Source organism: Chelonia mydas, chromosome 14, assembly GCF_015237465.2.
Source record: "Chelonia mydas isolate rCheMyd1 chromosome 14, rCheMyd1.pri.v2, whole genome shotgun sequence".
Lineage (NCBI taxonomy): Eukaryota > Metazoa > Chordata > Testudines > Cheloniidae > Chelonia > Chelonia mydas.
Genome location: NC_051254.2, coordinates 26,173,440 through 26,195,412, shown reverse-complemented (window position 1 = coordinate 26,195,412; position 21,973 = coordinate 26,173,440). Strand labels below are relative to the sequence as shown.

The 21,973-nt window shown below is 50.1% G+C and overlaps 1 protein-coding gene across 9 annotated transcripts in view; it reads right to left on the bottom strand.

Moving 5' to 3' along the window:
- The window catches only part of GAS7 (growth arrest specific 7), a 208,898-nt gene that overhangs the window by 81,823 nt on the left and 105,102 nt on the right, over positions 1-21,973 (bottom strand). For 5 of the 9 annotated variants that reach the window (XM_037914266.2, XM_037914267.2, XM_043528349.1 and 2 more), the window contains one exon: positions 2,843-2,920. The exons of 3 other annotated variants lie outside the window; for them this stretch is intronic. In XM_037914266.2, coding sequence (XP_037770194.1) covers positions 2,843-2,920 — 78 coding nt within the window. Of the gene's footprint in view, positions 1-2,842; positions 2,921-15,031; positions 15,386-21,973 lie in introns of those variants that run through there. One more of the 9 variants, XM_037914271.2, reaches the window with a different exon arrangement.

Here is a 21,973-nt window from a genome sequence, read left to right as displayed (position 1 = left end):
GCCAAGGGTTTAGATTTAAACTGTTCTTGCAATAGTTCCAATGGGATATGGAAATACTATGGTAATTTAAGGTACTAACATCTTCTCCTGTTAAACGTCAGATTGTTCAGACCACATACCCCGGGAGAGAAGACAGCAGCTAACCTTGGTAAACAGAGAGCCTTAGAGGAATTTAATTGAAATGTAAAGTTCTTAATATTTATTAATTTGCCTGCCTCCACACTGCTCCTTGAATTGGTTCTTTTATTAACTTTGTCCAATTTCATAGGACTTAGTTCAGGTCACTCACCTCTGCCTATTTATCGACTGTTTAGATTATCTATGATAAACCAAGAAGGATTCACTGAGCCTTAGACAAAATTCTTGTGCCCATCTCTGAGTCAGGACTCATTGCTGAGTTGGGGAATAATGCACTCTGGTCCTAACTTACACAGAGGAGAGCATCCCACAGACAAGACCCACTCTTCAGGGTGTAATCTCTGAGGACAGCTCTCTGAGAGAGACACAAGAGGAATGTATAACTGAAGAAACCATTGTTTTCTGATTGCGTGTGTTCTGTCTGGGTTGATGTTTGTTTACCTTTTTCTTTCTTTCCTTTCCTTAGTTACAGGAGTTTGGCAATTAATCCTTGGGAGTATATTGTTTGTCTTTCATCACGCAGTGCCTCCCTTAAGGCCTGCGAAGAACCCCATGTGACTACAGTAGAGGGCATCACATCCTTGAATGGGCATTGAGATATCCAATCAGATTTGGCCCCAACCATTTCTTGTTTATCTGCACTCTACATTTTTAGTATTTTAGGAGATAAAATTACGTGGTGCTCAAGACCTTACAACAACCCATCTTCCCCCACCCCCATCACCCCACTGGAATTCGGCTGCTGGCTGCTTTCTAACCACCCCTCTCGGGAGTAGGACGCTTGTGGCCAGTCCCTGCCCCAAAGCTGGATCCCCAGTTACTCCTCTCCCTCCGCTCTCTCTCCCAGTCATGGGCTGCACTCCCTGAAGAGTGAACCCTGGTATAAGGTAGCAGAGGTGCGAGGGCTGAGCCCCTCCCCTGAGTATAGGAGACAAACTGAGTCACCTAGATTCCCACAAAGAATGCAGGGTTTGAAACCTTTGCAAACTAGCCCTGCTTGCTCTAAGCCGAAGGGTGGGTGGGTCTGGGTGGGAGGTATGGCTCTAGGAAAATCCGGGATCCCCTGCCTGTGCTGGTGAGTACCAGGGAAGCCTCCCCTCCCTTCCGCTGATGAGACTGCAACCAGCTAGCAAGCAGCTGGTCAGGTCAGCATGGGCTGCAGACAGTGCAGTGCTGACAGCTCTGGGGCTTACGACCAAGGTGCCAGGAAATGGGCACTGGAAGTGAGGCCCTCTGAACTAAATGAGTCCATTCTGGTGGCTGGCTGAGTGGGGCTCCACTGAGTGTGTTTCACAGAATCATAGAAGAGTAGGGTTGGAAGAGACCTCAGGAGGTCATCTAGTCCAACCCCCTGCTCAAAGCAGGACCATCCCCAACTAAATCATCCCAGCCAGGGCTTTGTCAAGCCAGGCCTTAAAAACCTCTAAGGATGAAGATTCCACCACCTCCCAAGGTAACCCATTCCAGTGCTTCACCACCCTCCTAGTGAAATAGTTTTTTCCTAATATCCAACCTAGACCTCCCCCACTGCAACGTGAGACCATTGCTCCTTGTTCTGTCATCTGCCACCACTGAGACTAGCCTAGCTCCATCCTCTTGGGAACCCCCCTTCAGGTAGTGGAAGGCTGCTATCAAATCCCCCCTCACTCTTCTTTTCTGCAGACTAAATAAGCCCAGTTCCCTCAGCCTCTCCTCATAAATCATGTGCCCCAGCCCCCTAATCATTTTTGTTGCCCTTCACTGGACTCTCTTCAGTTTGTCCACATCCTTTCTGTATTGGTGAGCCCAAAACTGGACGCAATACTCTAGGTATGGCCTCACCAGTGCCGAATAGAGGGGAATAATCACTTCCCTTGATCTGCTGGCAATGCTCCTACTAATGCAGCCCAATATGCCGTTAGCCTTCTTGGCAGCAACGGCACACTGCTGACTCATATCCAGCTTCTCATCCACTGTATCCCCAGGTCCTTTTCTGCAGAACAGAGGCCTTGTCACCAGGAGATGGGCTGTTGCGCAGCGGTGTTCGCTGAGCCATGAGCCTGTCCCGGGCTTTGCCAACAGGGCACACACCTTCGCTCTCAAGCTGCTATACGGCTCCTTTGCGGGCTGGCATGTTATCTGAGCTGGGCTAAGGCCTTTCCCCCATGCAGGTGTAAGGTCAACAGACCTCGGTTTGTGGCGGCTGGGATCAAACCTGGGCCCTCTGGAGCTTAATGTGTGAAGCTCTACTGCATGAGCCATAAGACACATGTCTCTTAGCCATGGCTGAAGCAGGTTCATCAATCCCTAGCTGGTCTAGGTGCCACTAGAGGAAGACAGAGCGCCACACCCAGCAGGCCTGGATTACCCCGGGTGCGTACTGTGTGGGGATTGTACCTACCCAGCCTCCTTCCTGCACCTCTTGTGGGCTCCGCTCCTTCCCCCTGTGGGGGTCTGCCCTGCACCTGGGGCAGCAGCTGCAGCTGAGCTGGTTCTCTGCAGGGGGCAGAGCCACGTCAGCTGTAACTCAGGGCTGGGAAGGCGCTCATGGTGAGAGGGGCACCAGCCACTGCCCTGGAGCCCGCCAGTCATGCTTGAGCTGGGAAGGGCCTATCAGGCCAGAGCATGGGAGACGCTGAGCTCCTTTCTCAGCCGGAAATGCCCCCCCCCCCCCCCCGGCTGCTTGGGCAAACCTCCAGGGTAGGCCCAGCTGAGGGAACAGTACCTGCAGGCACAGCACTCTTCTGGCTCCCAGGGCTCCTGGGGGTCCCAGGCACGCTGCTCGGCCGTTCCCACGTGGTTTCTGTTCAAAGAGAACAGCACAGTGAGTGCATCGGGGCCCTACGAGCATGGCACAGTGCCACGTGCCACAGTCACAGAATGAATGGGTCACCCACCGCCCTGCCTCGGCCCCACACTGCCAGCTCCTGGCCAGTGCAGTGCCACCCACTGCCGATGCTTCCCCCCACCCTCCCACAGAGATCCCACCCACCTTCCATCTGTGCAGCTCTCCTCACCGGCTAACCTGCCTCCCCCGTCCTGCCCGCTTCATTAGCCATTTTTCCCTTCATCACAGGGTGTGCCAGCTACTACGGAGCAGCGAGAAAGAACACGTTTGCATAAAAACAAGCCGTGGCTAATGTGCTGCTCTCACCAAAGTGCGCCTGGCTTTAGCAAAGTATTCAATTAGCCTCCACAGACTTCTTTTCCTCACCTGCAGGTTACAGGGATCTCAGCCCAAGAAGCCCCGGACATGCTCAACTGAGACGTAATGACATTGAGTTGGTATGCAACAGAATGTAGTAAGAAGAGCATGGAATGGATTTATATCTAAAATTCTCTGGAAATTTTGTTTAGTGACATTTCTTACTCCATTTGTGTGCTTAAACAGCGACATCTAGCGACTTTTCAGGATTTGTCTGGCGACTTCCTGCTATGTGGAGCTGGCAACACGGAATTACTGTACGGAGAGGAGCCCTAGCCAGGGTCTCTGTCCTGCCCCTCTCTGACAGTGACTGCAAGGAGCCAGGACTGTGACTGGTGGCTGTGGCTTCACGGCAGCCATGGTCCCTTGTTTCATGAGTGTTTGCTAGGTGAGTGGCTTGATTGTGGGATTCAGCAAACTCTGACTGCTGAGGGTCCGTGCAGGAGGAGCCTGGGGAGACGGCAGAAAACTCCAGGCAGGGGATGTGGCTGTGGCACAAAGGCCTTTTAGCAGCAGCTCCATCCTAGGACGGTGGGTCACATGAACAATACAGTGAGGCTGTGCAGCCATTGTGGGGGGTGGAATCCCCAAGCCCAGGAGCCCCTCCAGGCTGCATGGATTTGGGTGCGGAAATGGCCCAAGAGAAGCAGCGGCTGCCATCCAGAGCCAGAGGTCAGGAGTGCGTTTCTGGTACAACTGTACTGCTATATTGTACTGACCAAGTACTACTAGTGTGGACACAGCCCGGCTGGCAAAGCTGTGCTCTGCACTGGGGTACTTGACTGCAGCCCCCCTGCATGAAATAAGCTGTATGGATCAGTGTTGTCTGTCGAGCAGCATCTACACTTGTGGCTTTTGCTGGCACAGCTGTATCGGTTACAAATCACACCCCTGACCATCCAACCCCCCCGCTCCCTGTCCCCTGACTGCTCCCCGGCCCCTATCCACCCGCCCCCAACAGGCCCCTCGGGACTCCCACGCCCTATCCAACCCCCCTGTTCCCCGACCCCTGACTGCCCCAGAACCTCTGCCCCATCCAAGCGCTCCCTGTCCCCTGACTGCCCCCCAGGGCCTCCTACCCAACCCCCCCCCCCCCCCTCCACTGCCATGCATGCCACCACCGCCCCCTTACCATGCCGCTCAGAGCGGCAGGAGCTCACACCCCCGAAGCCTACTCATGGCCCCCCAGGGGGCCCCAGACCCCTGGTTAAAAACCACTGGGCTATAACATTATCCATTTGGCAAATCTCATTTGGTAGATTTCAGCTTTAAAATCTAACTGGCAATTCTGGCAAATTCATAAAATTAAATCCCTTTCACACTGACAGATATAAGTGCACAGCTTCAGCTTGGGAGGTCTGGCTGGGAAAGTGCCCAGAATAACCTGCAGGGAATGCCATTCACCCATCTAGGTCTGAGACAAACCTGTCTAGATCTGAGCCAGTGGCTTCAGGGAGAGTAAATCTCACAAACCAGATGATAAGGTCACGCTCCTACCCCGTCCTTTCTGGTGCCCACAATTCAAGAAGGATGCTGATAAATTGGAGTGGACTCAAAGAAGATGGGAATGATTAGAAGATTAGAAAACCTGCCTTAGAGACATAGATTTAAGGAATTCAATGTATTTAGCTTAACAAAGAGAAGGTTAAGGGTGATTTTATTACAGTCTGTAAGTATCTACATGGGGAACAAATAGTTACTAATGGGCTTTTCAATCTAGCAGAGAAAGGTCTAAATGAGCCAATGGCTGGAAGTTGAATATAGAAATAAGGCACACATTTTTAACAGGGACTGGAGCCATTTGCCAAGGGTTGTGCTGCAGTCTCCATCACTGGCAATTCTGGATGCTTTTTAAAAGAGCTGCTCTAGGGGGTTTTGGAGCAGTCTCATGGCCTGTGCTGTGCAGGCAGGCAGGCTAGATGGTCACAATGGTCCCTTCTGGCCTTAAAACGTATGAATTTCCCAGCAGGCCCTGCTCTGCCAATAGTGTTCCCTTCCCTTCCTTCTCCACTTGTCCACTGGAGGACACCCCCCCCCATGCCCACTGACTCTCCCACTGATGAGGAAGGCATCAGGCTTTGGGCAGAGACAGGGATACTTATTCTCTGTGGTACAGTCTCTGCAAGTCTCTTACCATAACTGTATTGAGATTTCTTTCTTTCTGTAGCTCGGTCTTGCTCAGCTTTGCCTTATGTGAGCTGAATGCCTCACTTGTGCCCCATGGACTGGGAAGGGGCAATGTGAGACTCTCAAAGGCTCATCACTTGATCAAATTCATTTCTCCAGGACGAGCAAAGGCACTTTTCCTTACTGAAGGCTATTTCTGTGGCAAATTTCACCTTTCTCCCGTAAGCTCTTTTTGTCAGAGAGCCATTTTAAAAAATGTTCTGATCAGTTTTGATATTCGTGGTCTGGTTTTTCCTACTCTCCTCACGCTCCCCAACAGCTCAAACACTTGTGTTCAAATTTTCAATAAATACATAAAATGCACCTTGGGCCAGAGACCCAGCATATATGGTGGCTGCCCTCTTGACTTATCCACTGGGGATAGAACCAGGATCTTCAGAGTTAACAAGCAACACCTCTTACAACTTGAGTTAAACTGCCAAGCCTCTGTAGCAGCTCATATCCTCTGTGCTTAGCATATAAATGGGACCTGTAGCGCCCTCACCAGCAGGTTACACACAGAAAATATCAGTTCAAAGATGAAAGTTTCCAAAGGTTATGAGTGACAGAAACACTGGGTTTAGAACTGGAATGTTCTTACCAACTCAGCCACAATGCATTCAAGCCAGTGCCCCATGAGAAGAAAGACATCAGTTTGTGTTTACTGAGATAAAGAAATCAGTGTTGAAATCAGTGCCTAAACCCCCTACTGGAGATTTTACTAGCAACGAAGGTAAAATGCAGCCTAATGGAACACAAGGAACAAAGACTGGATGTCTTTCTCTCTAGAAGACGTGCTCTAAGGCAACCAGAAGTTATGGCGTGTGTTATGCACTAGATGAGGACAGCATTCTCTTCCAGCCTTAAATCTATAACTTCTGCGTAACTTTAACCTGGTATTGCTCTAGCGAAGACATGAAGTAGCACAAAGTAAACTAAACAAACAAAACCAGTCACTCAGAAGACTCCCTCCTCCCCCTTGCATGACAATAGTAAAATAAGCAAAGTACAATAACAAGGAAAAATACCTTCTGGTTTGAGTAAGGGATTTCTGCCTCTGTTGAACTGAGATAGTTGTGAAATAGTGTGTAGCAGAAACAAACAAAATCCTACATACTAAAAGAAAGAAAGAAAGAAAGAAAGAAAGAAAGAAAGAAATTCCTATTCCCTTCAGGAAATTACTGAAGTGACCAAGAAAATATTTTTAAACCTTGTTTGCCTTACTTGCTTAGAGAAAAAAAGTCAACTGAACAACTCTCTGTTCACACATAAGCAAATGAAGTATGCAACTTCAGACTAGTTAAATAGCAATTGGTTCCCAGCAAAAATACATTGTCAAAATGCCATCTACTGGAAGCTATTAAAGACTACAAGACAATATTATAAGTGAGCGGAAATAGTCTCGGAGACTCCCTCGGGTCTGGAAGTGTCTGCCTAGGAAAAAGAAGATTTTTACTTCACATTTGCACACAAGCTTATTGTTAGATAGCAAAAGTGAATGTCATATTACAGCTAATACCTGCATTCATTTGCATGCACCAAATGCAGATGAGTTTTGACACCAGTGTTTGGAAAATCTGAGCACTATTTAAAAGATGAGAAATGTTCTTTGCTATTAAGAATGTTCAAAATTACCTGAGATGTATGATAACCCACCAGGATATACAACCAGCATATAATCTCTAGGGTGAAACCTTCAGGTTTTTGTCACCAAACAGTAATTTAGAAGGTGGAGGACAAGTCTTTAAATCTATAACACAATACAGCCGAACTGTGCTTTTCAATCTTTTTTTCATTTGCGGACCCCTAAAAATTTTTGAATGGAGGTGCAGACCCCCTTGGAAATCTTAGATATAGTCTATAGACCCCAGGGGTCTGCAGACCACAGGTTGAAAACCACTGTTTTATGGTAATGACAACCTTTCACAGACCCCTTAGACATAATCTATGGACCTACAGACCACAGGTTGAAAACCACTGCAGTTGACAAATATCTGTCTTCTGAAAACACCATCCACAACATGCTAATTATACAGTCTAGCTAGTGAACTGAAGTAACACATAATAGCTTCCTGCACATCCATTGAACCATTAAGAAGAGCACTGAAGACAGAAATGACTCCTGAAACTATGGCAACATGGCAGACATTGGGAAATGACAGCCAGGGACTGGAAAGTTGCCTGTGCAGACTGCAATTGTGCAGCAAGAGGGAAATTACTAGAAAAGCCAAGTCACACACCGCTAACAAATCGGAAGAGGCTAGCTACAGAGGTGGCCAACCGTTTCCTTCTGAAGCACAGGATTCTGAAAAAGAGGATACCCACGGCATTTTGGGGAGAAAAGTTCACTCTGCATCTGTCTGATGCAGTAAGAAGCCAAATGACATGCCAGGCCATCACAAACTTGGAGATTCCAGAACTTCATACTAGCTGAAAAACACTGCTACAGTAAAGTTCCCAGTGCAGACTAGGTCTGATCAAAGTACAGCAGATGAAGTTAGGAGTGTGCTTAAGTTCCAAAAGCAGCTGTTGTGCAATTAGAAGATGTAACATGCTAGCCGGTAGCAGCAGTAGGCTATATTTCCTCTACACACACCAGCCATAAAAGGGAGATATTACACATGTGCCTGGGAAAACTCATGCCAGATGTCTGAGGTTCACCGGAGTTGAAATCCCCACACAAGCTGTCACTTTGTAATTCCTCCTGCACAAGTGGTGAGTAGGAACTGACGGAAAGATTTTTAATACCAAAGGAGAGGCCTCTATCAGCTGAACTGTAAGAGTATTGCATTAACTAACAGCAGTAATAGGCTCTGATGCTCTCTGTGGACCAGCCACTGAAGGCATGGAGATTCTGGTCAGTCAAAGGGAGCTGGAGAACATGACTTCCAGCTCTAGATCAAGAGCAAGCTACTGCCTCCAAAAGCATCCTTTGCTGAGATGGGAGAAGCCATGCTGTACAGAGAACTGCGCGCCAAGGTACCCAGGTGGGCAAAAGGTAACAAATGCTTAGCTGGGCTGCTTACGGAAAACTGCTTATGAAATAAGGAGCCAAGGAGACTGGCACAAACTGGGTGTGTTATGCTGGGGCATCAAGGCTCCTGGGGAGGGCACAGATCGCTAGAGCCACACAGCAAAATGGCTCTAAGAACTGAAGGGGCCATCACTGGAATCACCACAGTGTTTGAAGGATAATTTTAAGGGGCACAAGCTACCCTGCCACCTTTTCGGCACTGCTTTTCTCAAGGTTACTTGGCAGCTTGTTTAAGCTGGTGAACAGAAAAGGAAGGGCAAACAAATATCACCATCATGGCTGCCATCTTCTCTGGGGACCCCAAGATCTACCACCACACCACCAAACCTTCACAGATGAGAGGAGAGAACCAGTTCCATATCTGGTTTGGCTGAACCCTGAGTGACATGTGGGATGTGGAGTTGAGGTACAAGCAACTCCCCCTTCCCAAATGGTCTGTTTCTCCTTTCCCAACTGATTGCGCCTCTTTTCTCTATGGATAGTCTGACTTAGTCAACCAGAACAAACCCACTGCAATGCTGCCATAATGGAAAGGCAGGCTAGCCACCATTCAGGATCTCTGCATTACTTGGAGCCCTTCCGCAGCCCCCGTCCCCACGAGAATGCAGGCCACCCTGAGAGGAGGGGAGCCTCTATCCCAGAAACAGTGACTCTGAAAAGGAGTTGGATATCATGGGGGATAATTAGCTGAATAACAGCTCCCAGTGTGAGGCTGTAGCCAAAAGGGCTAATGTGAGCCTGGGATGCATAAACAGGGGGATCTCCAGTAGGAGCAGAGAGGTTATTTTACCTCAGTATTTGGCACTGGTGTGATCACTGCTGGAATCCTGTGTCCTGCTCTGGTGGCCACAGTTTAAGGATGCTGATGAATTGGAGAGGGGTCAGAGAAGAGCCACGGAAATTATATAGGATATGACAAGGATCAGAAAACATCCATGATAGTGATCAACTCCAGGAGCTCAGTGCATTTAGATTAACAAAGAGAAGGCTAAGGGGTGACTTGATCATGTCTATAAGTATCTACATGGGGAACAGAAATTTGATAATAGATGGCTCTTCAATGCACCCCTTTGAAGGGGATGAAACCCACCATCCACACAGGGAGCCCTAGAGCTTCTTCCTACAGTGTGTGGTATTGCATCCGGGTGGCACAGGCCTCTCCTGCACTTCTGCCCATGACCATGCTGCTGGCAGCATGTGGGAATTACGCATCTTCACAGGCTGTTAATTTGTCAGGAGATTTCTTCCTTTGCCTTCAATGTTACTTTGTATCTCTCCAATTTTGCAGCCAAGGATGCCGCTGCCTGCCCACAAGTGCCCCTGGTGAGAGCTGTGCACCCAGGGCAGCTCAAACAGCCCATCATTGTAAAGGTGTTTTCTTGGCAGGGAAAGTGCTGGTTCTGAAACTGTCTGGCTTTAGGAAGGGCACGTCTTGCTTAGACCCCAGGAAACAAAGTGCTGTTTATGTTTTTCTCATCCTGTTTCCCCTTCCCCTTCTCACTGCAGGCCCCTTGGTTGCAGTGAATTGAAGAAGGGGAGCAGGGGAAAAGCAGCTGTGGAGAGATGGATAGAAGGGGGCAGGTTGGTTATAGGGAAATTACCTGAAGCCTGCACTGAGACTGGTTTAAATCATAGTCAGCCCCTCCCCTCGGAGGGAGTGGGGTGATTTCCTCCTATGCTATTAACCAGACTGGCCCTAGAGGGGTCTGGCTTTTGTAGGAGGAGGAGGTCCCTGCTGTTAATCAATAGGAGCCGTGAACTCCAGAGGTCAGGGCCAGTTCTAAGGCCAGTGTAGCACACACTGACTCCTGCAGTGGAGTGGGTATTCTCCCTGCTCAGCTGGGGCCATGTCAGTCCCAGTGACTTGCTGCGCTGAGCTGCCCCATAGCTGTGGTAACATCCACGGAGCCCAGCCAGACTGTCCCCTTTCAACCTTCTCAGGGCTTTTCACTGTTGCCAGTGGAATTCCTAGTGCTGCCTGTTATTAAGGCTGCCCAACTCTGTTTTCAGTTGCTTATAACTTTGTCAAACATTAACCATTTGGGCTGTAATTTTCCATGCTGGGAGCCTACCTCGGGCTGGAATGTTTTGGAAAATTCCAGCCCAAATGGTTCATCTGTTTCCGAGAATAAGCCTAGGGTGCTACAGAAGAAAGGCCCATGACTGTCTCAGTAGCTGGAGAAACAAGAAGGGCAGAGTACAGTGCCCAGGAGGGGGGGAGGGGTAGCTCAGTGGTTTGAGCATTGGCCTGCAAAACCCAGGGTTGTGAGTTCAATCCTTGAGGGGGCCATTTAGGGATCTGGGGCAAAAATTTGGGATTGGTCCTGCTTTGAGCAGGGGGTTGGACTAGATGATCTTCTGAGGTCCCTTCCAACCCTGATATTCTATGATTCTATGAGAGCAGTGCTCTGCTGCACAGGAATAAAGACTGGACCTGTAGCATCAGGAGAGGGCTATGGGGTGGTGTTTCTATGTCTGACAAAAATGTGCACAGGACCTGGCCAGAACAGGAGGAGCAGCCTAAAGTCCTGGTCTCTCAGGGACAGTGGAGGTTCACTGCAAAGAGAATGACTGCTTGTGTACACACCTTTCAGGGTTGTCTGAAGGTTTGTGTCCCAGTGCTCAATGGTGCAGGCCATAGGAATCCCTCCGATGCTACAGTTTAATAGTCTACTTTGCCATGATGCACATACGTGGACCTTAATTAGGGTCAAGGCAACATACAAAAGGAGTTCCCAGGTTCTAGTAGAGATACAGCTGTCTAGCACATGGTAAAGACATGACATAACTTCCTACTCAAGCAGATCTACAGAAAGTAGGAGGCACCATCTAACTCGGCATTTCTCAAATGCAGCCACACCAGGGGCTTTTTGTGTGGCCACAGCCTCCTGGGTTGGGGAGGGGGGCAAAGCAGTGGCCCCTGCCCCAGGGCTCTCAACAGGGCCCTGTCCCCCTCTGGAGCCACAAACGCTGAAGGAGTAGGCAGGCAGTGGGGCTTGGGCTTCAGACCTGGGGTGGGAGGTGGCAGGCTCCAGCCACGTGGCGGTGGGCTCCAATCCCTGACCACGGGCTTTGAGCCCTCACCCCGGCCCTGGCCCCAGGCTCACCCACCCCCCAACCTCGGCAGTGGGCTCTGACCCCCGAGCCGTGGAGCCATGCGATCCCCCAGCGGTGTGGCAGTGACAGCCGCCCCAAGCTCACCTCCCCTCCTCATCACCCCTGACCCCCAGCTGCCTCCCTACCCACCTGTGTTTCCTCTAAGCTGCATGGTCACATTAATGCCCAGGAGTGATTCAAGTGCAGCGCACTTGACTAGCAGAGCCGTGCACATCTGGCAGCTTGTGTTCAGGTGCCCCCTCCCCGCTGCTTTGCAGCCACGTTGCTCCTGCAGCTGCTCCCAGGACCCACTTGCTGGCTGTGCAGAGTGGGAAGAGGAGGAGGGAGGTGCTGATGCCAGGGTGTTCCCCTGCCCCTGTACCCCATCTCCACCGACCAGGGCAGAGGGGACAGGGCTCAGGATTCAGAGCAGGAGAGAGCTGCTGTGGGCTGAGGTCTGAAGGAGCCTTCTGGATGGTGAGTGAGTGCCTTAAAGAGACAGCACACGGTCTCTTAGAGACTTCCCCAGCAGACAGCTCACACAATCTCTGTCTCTGTCTCTCTCACACACACACATACACACACAATCTCTCCCACTCCTCCCTGCCCTGCCCATGTACCCATCTCCACAGAGAGGGGTGGGGGGACAGGACTCAGGAGCAGGAAAGCTTTCAATGGGTGCCTTAAAGAGACAGGGCACAGCGTCTCTCAGAAACTTCCCAGCAGCCAGCACACACACCGTCTCTGTGTCACACACACACACACACACACACACACAGAGTCTTTCACACTCACCTCCCAACACATACTTGTATTATTGTTGTTGTTACTTCTTGCACATATATTCTCTGTAATTTTATTCTTTCAAAGTGTGCTATTTTAGTTTTTGACTGGTCTATTAATTTCATAATTTTTATTTCTCTCTTACACTTAAATTTAATTCTTTGAGCAGTGAGTTCTAAAATGCCTAACCTGTCCTGGCTGGAGTAATTATCTTTTAAAATATATATATTATATCTAGGGGTTTTTTTCTACTGGTGGCACACACCCACGCATTACCTCGGTGCACATGACAAAATTTATTCTGCACACGGATGGAAAAAATTAGAGGGAACATTGCTCCCCACCTCCCCATCCGGGGCTTAATTTGTCCCCCAGCTTGCCAGGGCTGAGTAAGTCTGTTGTGAAAAATGATATTTGTATGTTTATTACCATCACTTTTCACTGCCTCCCAGATAGCTAGCAAGTCTGCTGCTGTGAAAAGTGATATTAACAAAATACAAATCACTTTTTAGAGAAACAGATTTACTAGCTAGCAAGTCTTAAAAAAATAAGCAACCAAAAAGCAAAAGAAACAACAAAAATGGACAAGAACATGCACAACACATTATTTGTTTCTATTTTGTTTAGGTCCAGTAAAGAACAGAGAAGACTGTACATTATTTTTATTATTGACTCTGTGAAAAAAACCCTACATAAATAAATTACAATGATTTGGACATGTATACGTGCATATTTATTTTTTTTTCCTAAAGTTAATTGAATATTTTAGGAAAAATTGTCATAGCGACCACTGGCAATAGTTGGTAGCCGCACGGTGAGGCCACCAAAAATTTCTTGTGAGAATCCCTGATCTAACTGGACCTCAAGAGAACAGGAGACAGCAGCTTGTCAGAAACATGGGACTCACCCAGCACAGGGAGGACAAGGTTTCCAAAGCATTATTCCTTGACTAATGTGAGAGGTATCACAGCTGTATCACATCAGAGCAACAGCAGGAAAGCCCTTCACATGCTGACAAACGTCTTCCAGCTGAAACCACCACCCACACAACTGGAGAACACTGCCAGCTTCCCAACACTGCTCACCCAGATGGCCTAACGATGCAGACACACTGCACACTCACACCCATAACAGCCAGTTGAGCAAGGCACCATTCATTGTAAAAGCACTTAAGCATACGCTTAAAGTTAAGCCTCAGTGCTTTCCTGAGTAGGGAGAGGCGCAAGCATGTGTTTACAGGCGGTCCTGAATCAGGGTCTCGCGCTGAGCAAGTCACCTCAATCACAGAGCAGAGGCCTTTTCCACATCCTGGGCACATGTCCAGTCTCACACTGCTCTGCATCCAGCATTCAGACACTGGCATGGGACAGCCCCACCCAGCACAAGAGAGCTTCTCTCTGCATTAAGAGGATCAGTTCAGTGTCACAGTACATCACGGGAGTCAGTACATCAGTCACTTGGCTGACTCCTCACCTGTTCCTCCTCAGCCGGGCCCCGCCTCCCCTCCTGTTCCCCCTTGCCTGGCCCCCTCGCTGTATCCCCTTGTCTGGTCCCTCCTCCCTTCCCATTCCATAGACTCATGGATTGTAGGGCTGGAAAGGCCATCTAGTCCAACCTCCTGCATTACACAGGCTACAGTGAATTAACTGCTCTTTGAACTATGGGTGCCATTTACTATGGGGAAAGGGGGTCGTTGTTCCCCTGACCTTGGCTTACCCTCCCCACCTTTTCATAGGTCGATATGCTCTATTATGTCCTCTACTTTGTGCTCTCCCCTGACTTGGCTCTTAATCCTTCGCCTTTGTTACTCATCTAGTTTTGACCCCCCTCCCACCCTCCAGAATTTTTCTGAGCTGACACCCTACTTTGAACTAGAGCATTTAGGGAAAAAAACATCCAATCTTGATTTTATAATTGTCAGTGATGGAGACTCCTCCAAGACCCTTGGTAAACTGTTCCAGTGGTTAATTACCCTCACTGTTCAATGTCTTCCAGCCATTGGATCGAATTACAGCTTTATCTGCTAGACTGAAGAACCCTCTATTACCAAATTTCTGTTCTCCAGGCAGGTACTTACAGACTGTGATCAAGTCACCCCTTAACTTTTTCTTTGTTAAACTAAATAGATAGACGCAAGGAGCTCAATCACCTTAAGGCATGTTTTCCCGTCCTTTAATCATTCTTGTGGCTCTTCCCTGACCCCTCTCCAATTTATCAACTTATCAATTTATCCTTCTTGAATTGTGGGCACCAGAGCAGAACACAGGATTCCAGCAGTGATTGCACCAGTGTCAAACACAGAGGTAAAATAACATCTCTGCTCCTACTCGAGATTCCAGTTTATACATCCAAGCACTGCTTTAGCCTTTTTGGCCACAGCTTTGCACTGGGAACTCAAATTCAGCTGATTATCTACCATAGCCCCATGTCCTTTTCCAGGATAGAGTCCCCATCCTGTAACATGGTAGGCACAGTACCATGCTCCCTGCTTTGGGCTCAGATAGTGCCAGCTAGGAATTCGGCACTGATTGTCCAAATGGTGTATCCACTGGTCAGGTTATTTCTTATTTCACTGTGACTGTCAAGGTAGCAGGAAAATAAAAGAGAGACTAGAAATGGTTCCAGCTTACCTGGATTTGCCCCCAAAAGATCCACAGTATCTAGAGACGTGTTCAAGTTTGAATCCAAATGTCAGCACCCAGCCAAGTCACCTTCTGCCTCTGACAGATATGTTCTTCCCACACACATTCCTTCCATCAGGTTATGTATGCCTCACAACACCATGGCTTTTGCAATCCAAACCGGCCTGGGGACATTTATTTCCTGATATTCCGGCAGAACAACTCAGTTTCTAGTTGACTCTTCACACTGGAGAGAATATACAGGCTGCTTGGTGTGCTGAAAAGCAGCCAGTAACCCAAGCTGGACAGCAAACTGGATACATTTGTGTCTCAGGAGGAAGCAGACATGTGCAACACTTCGCAGAGACAGAACAGCTGCCTAAAGTCCTGAACAGCGTCCACTTCCAGACAGTGCTGGAGGCACCACCCCAGCCTACACCTCACTTGGCTGACCGCCAGCCAGTCAGCCAAGAGCGAGTGGGTGTGAAAAGCAGGGATTTCTGCTCTTCCCAGCTGGGAGTGAGCCCGGGTGTTGTCAAACATCTTCTCCAGTTCACAGTTTCAGCAGTGCTTGTTGAGAGGCTGCACCTTAAAGAAACCAGCAGCTCCCCGAAGCCTCATTTCACTTTGTGTCAGAGGGGGCAGAATCAGCACCTGACATCTAAAGCCAGACAGGACCAGAACGTGCAGACTGGAGGGCCCAGATCGGAACCCAATATAGGCCCCTCTTCCAGTGGAGGCTGTGGGGACTGGCGTGGGACAGAGAATGGGGGGAGGGACTGAGCCTGGGGCTGGGGGAACTGAGCGAGGGGCAGGAGGGAGGGAGTGTGAGGCTGAGGGGAGCATAGGGAGGGAGGGACTGAGCACAGGGCTTGGGGGACTGAGCGTGGGCTGGGGGAATGATTGCATGGGTCCAAGTATCCCCCTTATGTTCACCTCTTCATCCCAATCCTTTTAGTTCTGACTCCATGTGCCACCCTGAACAGTCTCTCTCCCTCCATGGCGTTTACACCCAGGAGATGTTCCTTGACCCAGCTGGGCCCAGCTTTTCCATTTTATTGCCTTTATGCCTAACTGTGTCAGGGACTCCAGCCCAATGCTTCATTTTTTGCCCATGTCTGGCCTCCCTCTTCCTGGTATTCAATTTAGCCCAGGCTGTTCCATGGCCTCCCTCCTGTAGAGCCTCAGCACCAGGTACTCTTTGTGTGTGCGCATGGGTGTGTGTGTGGGGGGGGGATCCAGATGTCTGTCTGTGTGTGTGCACAAGCATATGTGCGTAAATTACACAGAAAGAGTGAGGTGACGTTATAATCTGGGGATATATCGGTTGGAAGTGACAGGAGGAGAAAGCCCTGGATGACTTTGATCACAGGATGACTATCACAGGGGATGACTATGAGCTATCAAGGTGATGCGGCCATGAAAAAGGCTAAGGCAGCCGTAAAATGCATCAGGCGAGGTATTTCCAGTAGAGATAGGGAAGAGTTATTGCCATTATACAAGGCACTAATGAGGCCTCATCTGGAATATTGTGTGCAATTCTGGCCTCCCAGGTACAAGAGAGATTAATTCAAACAGGTGCAGAGAAGGAGGATCTGAGGAAATGAGAACCTACCTTACGAGAAGGAAGTTAAGGAGATTGGCTTGTTTAGCCTTACTAAAAGAAGGCTGAGGGGAGCTATGATTGCTCTCTATAAACACAGAGGGATAATTATCAGGAAGCAAGAGGAGTTATTTAACTTTAGGGCCAATGCTGACACAAGAACAAATGGATATAAACTGGCCATCAACAAGTTTAGGCTTGAAATTAGATGAAGGTTTCTAACCATCAGAGGAGTGAAGTTCTGGAACAGCCTTCCAAGGGCAGTAGTGGGGGCAAGAAACCTAATTTGTTTTGACTGAGCTTGATAAGTTTAAGGAGGGTATGGTATGATGAGATTGCCTACAATGGCATGTGGCCCATCCACAACAGCTATAGCAAATATCTCCAAAGGCCGGAGATGGACCATTAGATGAGGAGGACTCAGAGTTACTACAGAAAATTCTTTCCCAGCTGGTTGGATGGTGGGTCTCACCCTGATGCTTAGAGTCTAACTGATTACCATATTTGGGATCAGGAAGGAATTTTCCCCCAGGTCAGATTGCTTTCCTCTGCAGCATGGGGCATGAGTCACTTGCTGGTTTGAACTAGAGTAAATGGAGGATTCTCTGTAACCTTGATATTTTTAAATCATGATTTGAGGACTTCAGTAACTTAGCTTAGGGTTATGGGTCTCTTACAGGAGTCAGTGGGTGAGATTCTGTGGCCTGCAATGTGCAGGAGGTCAGACTAAATGATCATGATGGTCCCTTCTGGCCTTAAAGTTTATATCTTTGTGAGGTGAGTGTGTGCTTGTGTGTGTGATTGTTGCAACAGCAGTAGTGATAGAGTTTAGAGATAGGACACCCCATCCTCTGCAGGGGAGGCTAAAGAAGAGATGGTGTATGGTGGTGGGAGGGGGAGGGGCGGTGGAATCCTGTCCAAAGACGTGGTAGGGGGAGCAGACCCATACAGTGAACAATGCAGAATATATGGGGATTTTCTAATGTCCCCTTTCTCCTCCAGTCCCTACACTGGAAGCTGTCCCAGCCTGGAGGAAGCTGTCCCAGCCTGGAGAAGCAAGCAGTGCTCTAGCCCAATGAACAGCCATGATGGCAGGAACACCAGCCAGACATTCCCGCAGACGTACCTTTGTCTTCCAGTCTCTCAGTCACACTCAGTTGCCACCTGGTTCTAAGTGAAGAGCTGGGCCACGGAATGGGACCCCAAACTGGGGCACAGACACTGTGGTCTCCACCTCCCAACAGCAGGACCAGTGAGGCTGCAGGACAAGGCCCTGTCGAAGCCCTCCAGAATGGCTAGCCAGCTCCTCTCTCCCTTACTTGAGCTTCCACATGAAACACTGGGTGTAACAAATCAGGGTGCCTCTAAATGTCACACAAGGGAGATGCCAAGTGGTCGGACCAAGCTCGAGGTAGCTGGACTTTGTACAGAACCATCCTCTCTACAGCAGCTCCTGCTGCAGCAGCAAATGAGCCTTCCACTTTGGAGAACTGAGCCATAACAGCGTCCCATCGGACGAGCTCCTCAGACACTGCACAGGCAGGACCTAGGGGGAGTTCTGGCTACAGAATGGCGGCGAGATGGGGCCCCCTAGTTCCAAGGCCCAACAGATCTGATCCAGGAGTTAGTCCAGGTCAGCCTTTGAGGGGTGGCGCCGAGAATGCCCATGAGACTGTTTGGCTGTACTGACGAGGGCCTGTCCCTTCCCAAGGAGCCATTCCAATCCCTACAGCAAATTACAGATCTTTTCATAAAGCTTTTTCTGAATATGAATGTGTTGTAGCAGTTCTCGTTCTTTCCAGTTAAATGCCTGACTCCTCACATTCCCTGCTACAGACAATGAGCATTCAAGCACGCAGACACCCCCGCTCCCCTGCCAGAGCACAGCCACTGGGACATATGGGTAACATTGACAGACAGTCACAAACATTGCCAGGACGCTAAGCCTGAATGGGAGAACAGGAGCCTTGTTTGTGCTGGAACTGGCTGACAGGACAATATTCGCTCTCCCAATGGGCAGGTTCTGCCATGTTTTGAAGGCTGAAAAGAGCTATATCATAATTTGCCTCTGAAACTACAATTACCCTCCCCAAAAGTGACAACACATCTTTGTCAAGTTCTCATTTTCTCAGAGACTAAGTGCCGACAGCAAGGAGTTAGATGAAAGTCAGGGAAAGCCCTGGCCACCGGCATGTGTGAGGGAGATGCACAGACGTCACCTCTCCATGATAGCTACAGAGGGAATGCCCAGTGTGCCAGGCCAGAGAAACAGCTTGGAAGGCCCAGAACTCGCTGCTGCAGGCTGGGCAATGCCAGGCACAGACACTCACACAAACAGCATTGGCCACAGAGTGCTCTTTCTTTTCAGATGAGAGAAAGGGAGAAGAGCAATGTAAAAGATAAGGTCAGGCCAGGCCATTCGGGAGCTGGGGTCTGCTAAGGGGCCCCTCAGAAAGGAGCTTCCAGGGCTCAGCAACACCACTTAAGTGGGGAGGGGGTGAAGAGAGCTGCTCCATGCCAGATTCTTGCCTGGCAGACTGGGGTTTTTAGGGGCCAGCCTTCCCTGAGCTGTGGGGCTCTTTCTGTATGAAGTGCGTGTGCATGTATGTGTAGGGGTGCATACACATGGGCGTGTGTGTGTGTGTACAGGCATGTGCAGGGTGAGGGGAGAGAATGAACTGTAAGCAGGGGATGGGCAGCATGAATTGACATTTGGACGGTACAAACAGGGACGCTCCTCCCTCACCTGAGAGGCAATGAGAAGCCCAGGTAGGATATCCTGGCCCCCTCCTCAATACCCTCAGCAGCCTGGATAGCACCCTTGCATCTCCACCTGAGCTGATAGTTCAGGGGTGTGCAAACTTTTTGGCCCAAGGGCACATCTGGGTGGGGAAATTGTATGCAGAGCCATGAATATAGGGCTGGGGCAGGGGGTTGTGGTGAGTGAGGGAGTGTGGAGTGTGGGAGGGGGTGCGGTGTGCAGGAAGGGGCTCAGGGCAAGGGTTTGGGTGCAGGAGGGGTGCAGGAGGGGCCTCAGGGCAGGGGGTTGGGGTGCACGAAGGGTATGGGGTGCGGCAAGGGCTCAGGGCAGGGGGTTGGGGTACAGAAGAGGTGCGGCTGGGAGCTCAAGGCAGGAGGGTAAGGGGCTCAAGGCAGGAGGTTGGGGTGCGGGGTGCAGGAGGGGTTTGGGGTGCTGGCTCCGGTCCGGTGCCACTTACCTTGAGCGGCTCCAGGGTGGCAGTGGAGTTAAGGCAGGCTCTCTGCCTGCTCTGGCCCCGCGCTATTCCTGGAAGTGGCCAGCATGTCTGGCAGTGGTTCCTGGGGGTGGGGTGGGGCAGGCGGCTCCACCACGCGCTGCCCTCACCTGCAGGTACCACCCCCAAAGCTTCCATTGGCTGCGGTTCCCCATTCCTGGCCAATGGGAGCTGTGGGGGGACGGTGCCTGCAGGCGAGGGCAGCGCACGGAGCCCTCTGCCCCCACCTTCCTCCAAAGGCCGCAGGGACGTGGCACTGGCCACTTCCGGGAGCAGGGTGGGGCCTGGGCAGGAAGGAAGCCTGCCTTAGCCCTGCTACACCCCAGGGCTGGCAATCCCGTGGGCCGGACTGAAAGCCCTGATGGGTCGGATCTGGCCTGCAGTTTGTCCTCCCCTGTGGTAGGTGAAACACACACAGAGGAAGTAACATACTGCACCATACACCGCATCATCATGGGCTTTAAGTGTAGAAGTGTAAAACCTGTTTTTCTCACTGCCTGAAATGAAATAAGCCAATCTTTAGTGTGTACCAGCCCTCCCACCCTGGCCATTGCCAGATTTCAAAATGGACTTCTCTGCTGTGCTGCACGACGAGGCTAGGTTCTTCTCTTTCAGGAGAGCTCTGGGCGGGGAGTCTTTGGTTTTCATCAGCTCGGTGTGAAAGGGGATGCTGAATGCTCCGAGCTCAGGCCCAGAAAGATCGAAGCTGTGTCACAGAGTCACCGGGTGATGCTCTGGAACTACTCTATATGAAGCCAGTCACGATTCTGGGGGAGCATGCCTCCTCTCTCTGAGCATACTGTCGCCAGGGCAAGAAGCTTACGTAGCTTCGACCTTCCTGCGTCTGACCCCGGAGCATTCAGCATCCCCTTCCGCACCGTGTGTTTCCTGCAGTGATTCTGCCCGAGCAGGGCTCCTGGGGAAGCCAGAGGGCCCTGCACCCCAGCTCCGCAGTCAGATGTGACTTTCAGCCAGCCGGTAAAACAGAAGGTTTATTAGTTGACAGGAACACAGCACACAACAGAGCTTGCTATCACAGAAATCAGTGACTTTCAGCCAAGTCCATCTTGGGGAGCCCTGGGCCAGAAGCTCTGGACTCCCCCCTTCCAGTCCCCCCAAGCAGACTGCCAGCTCCCAGCAACCCGACCTCAGACCCCCCTCCCCCACTGCTCCTCCTCCTTGTCTTTGTCTCGCTTTCTGGGCAAAGAGTCACATCCCCATCCTGGTCACATCCCCATCCTGGGTCTCGCGTTACGAAGGGCACCGGTCACAGCATATATACAGGCAGCTTGAGCAGCCTCACCTGCCCCAGAGGTCTCAGCCAAAGTCACACACCCTTATTTTGATTGGTGCAGCACACAGGGAAACTGAGGCACACACAGTATTCATGCAAAACAGTCAGACTCACACAGGCTCAACAGTAAGACTCACATACAACATCACAAGGGAAAATCCCCACTTCGTCACACCCTTCCAGTCCTATGATTCCATGAGGTCAGAGCTAAGGTTCTGCAGTGCGCTGTACTGCATTTGGGGTGATGGTCCAGGAGCAAGGAATGCTGGAGACTTTTATCTTTATTTCCATGCTTTTAAGGTTCTGGGTGGCAGGGAGGGGCTGTCCTGATGCAATCTGAGCTGGCACGAAATCAAGTTTTTCATTGTGTTTATTAGCACAAACTTTGTGTCAGAGCCCAGTGTCTGGAGAAGGGCAGCACTAAGCAGAGATGGGCAGGGCAGGCACTCTCACACCCGGCTGGGTTGTGGCTACGCTTGTTGCTGGGATTTACCGGGAAGGGAACCACAGAACTAGCCCCTCTGCACTCTCAGATCAGAGCTGCAGTGCTCGCGCATGGGTTCCCAACTCCCCTACTTTCTCACACACAGAGACAGACTCAGTCCCAAGCCTCTGTAACCCTCTGATGTAGGTAATTCAGTCACACGATTTGCCATGTGACGGAACAGACTCTCTGACTCTGGAAATGGTGCACTTTGCTGCAATCCACGGTGTGACATTTCACTCCATATTCTTTACAAAAATATGCTTATGATATGAATATGACATAACTGAGATATAGTTTATGCAAGATAAATCTT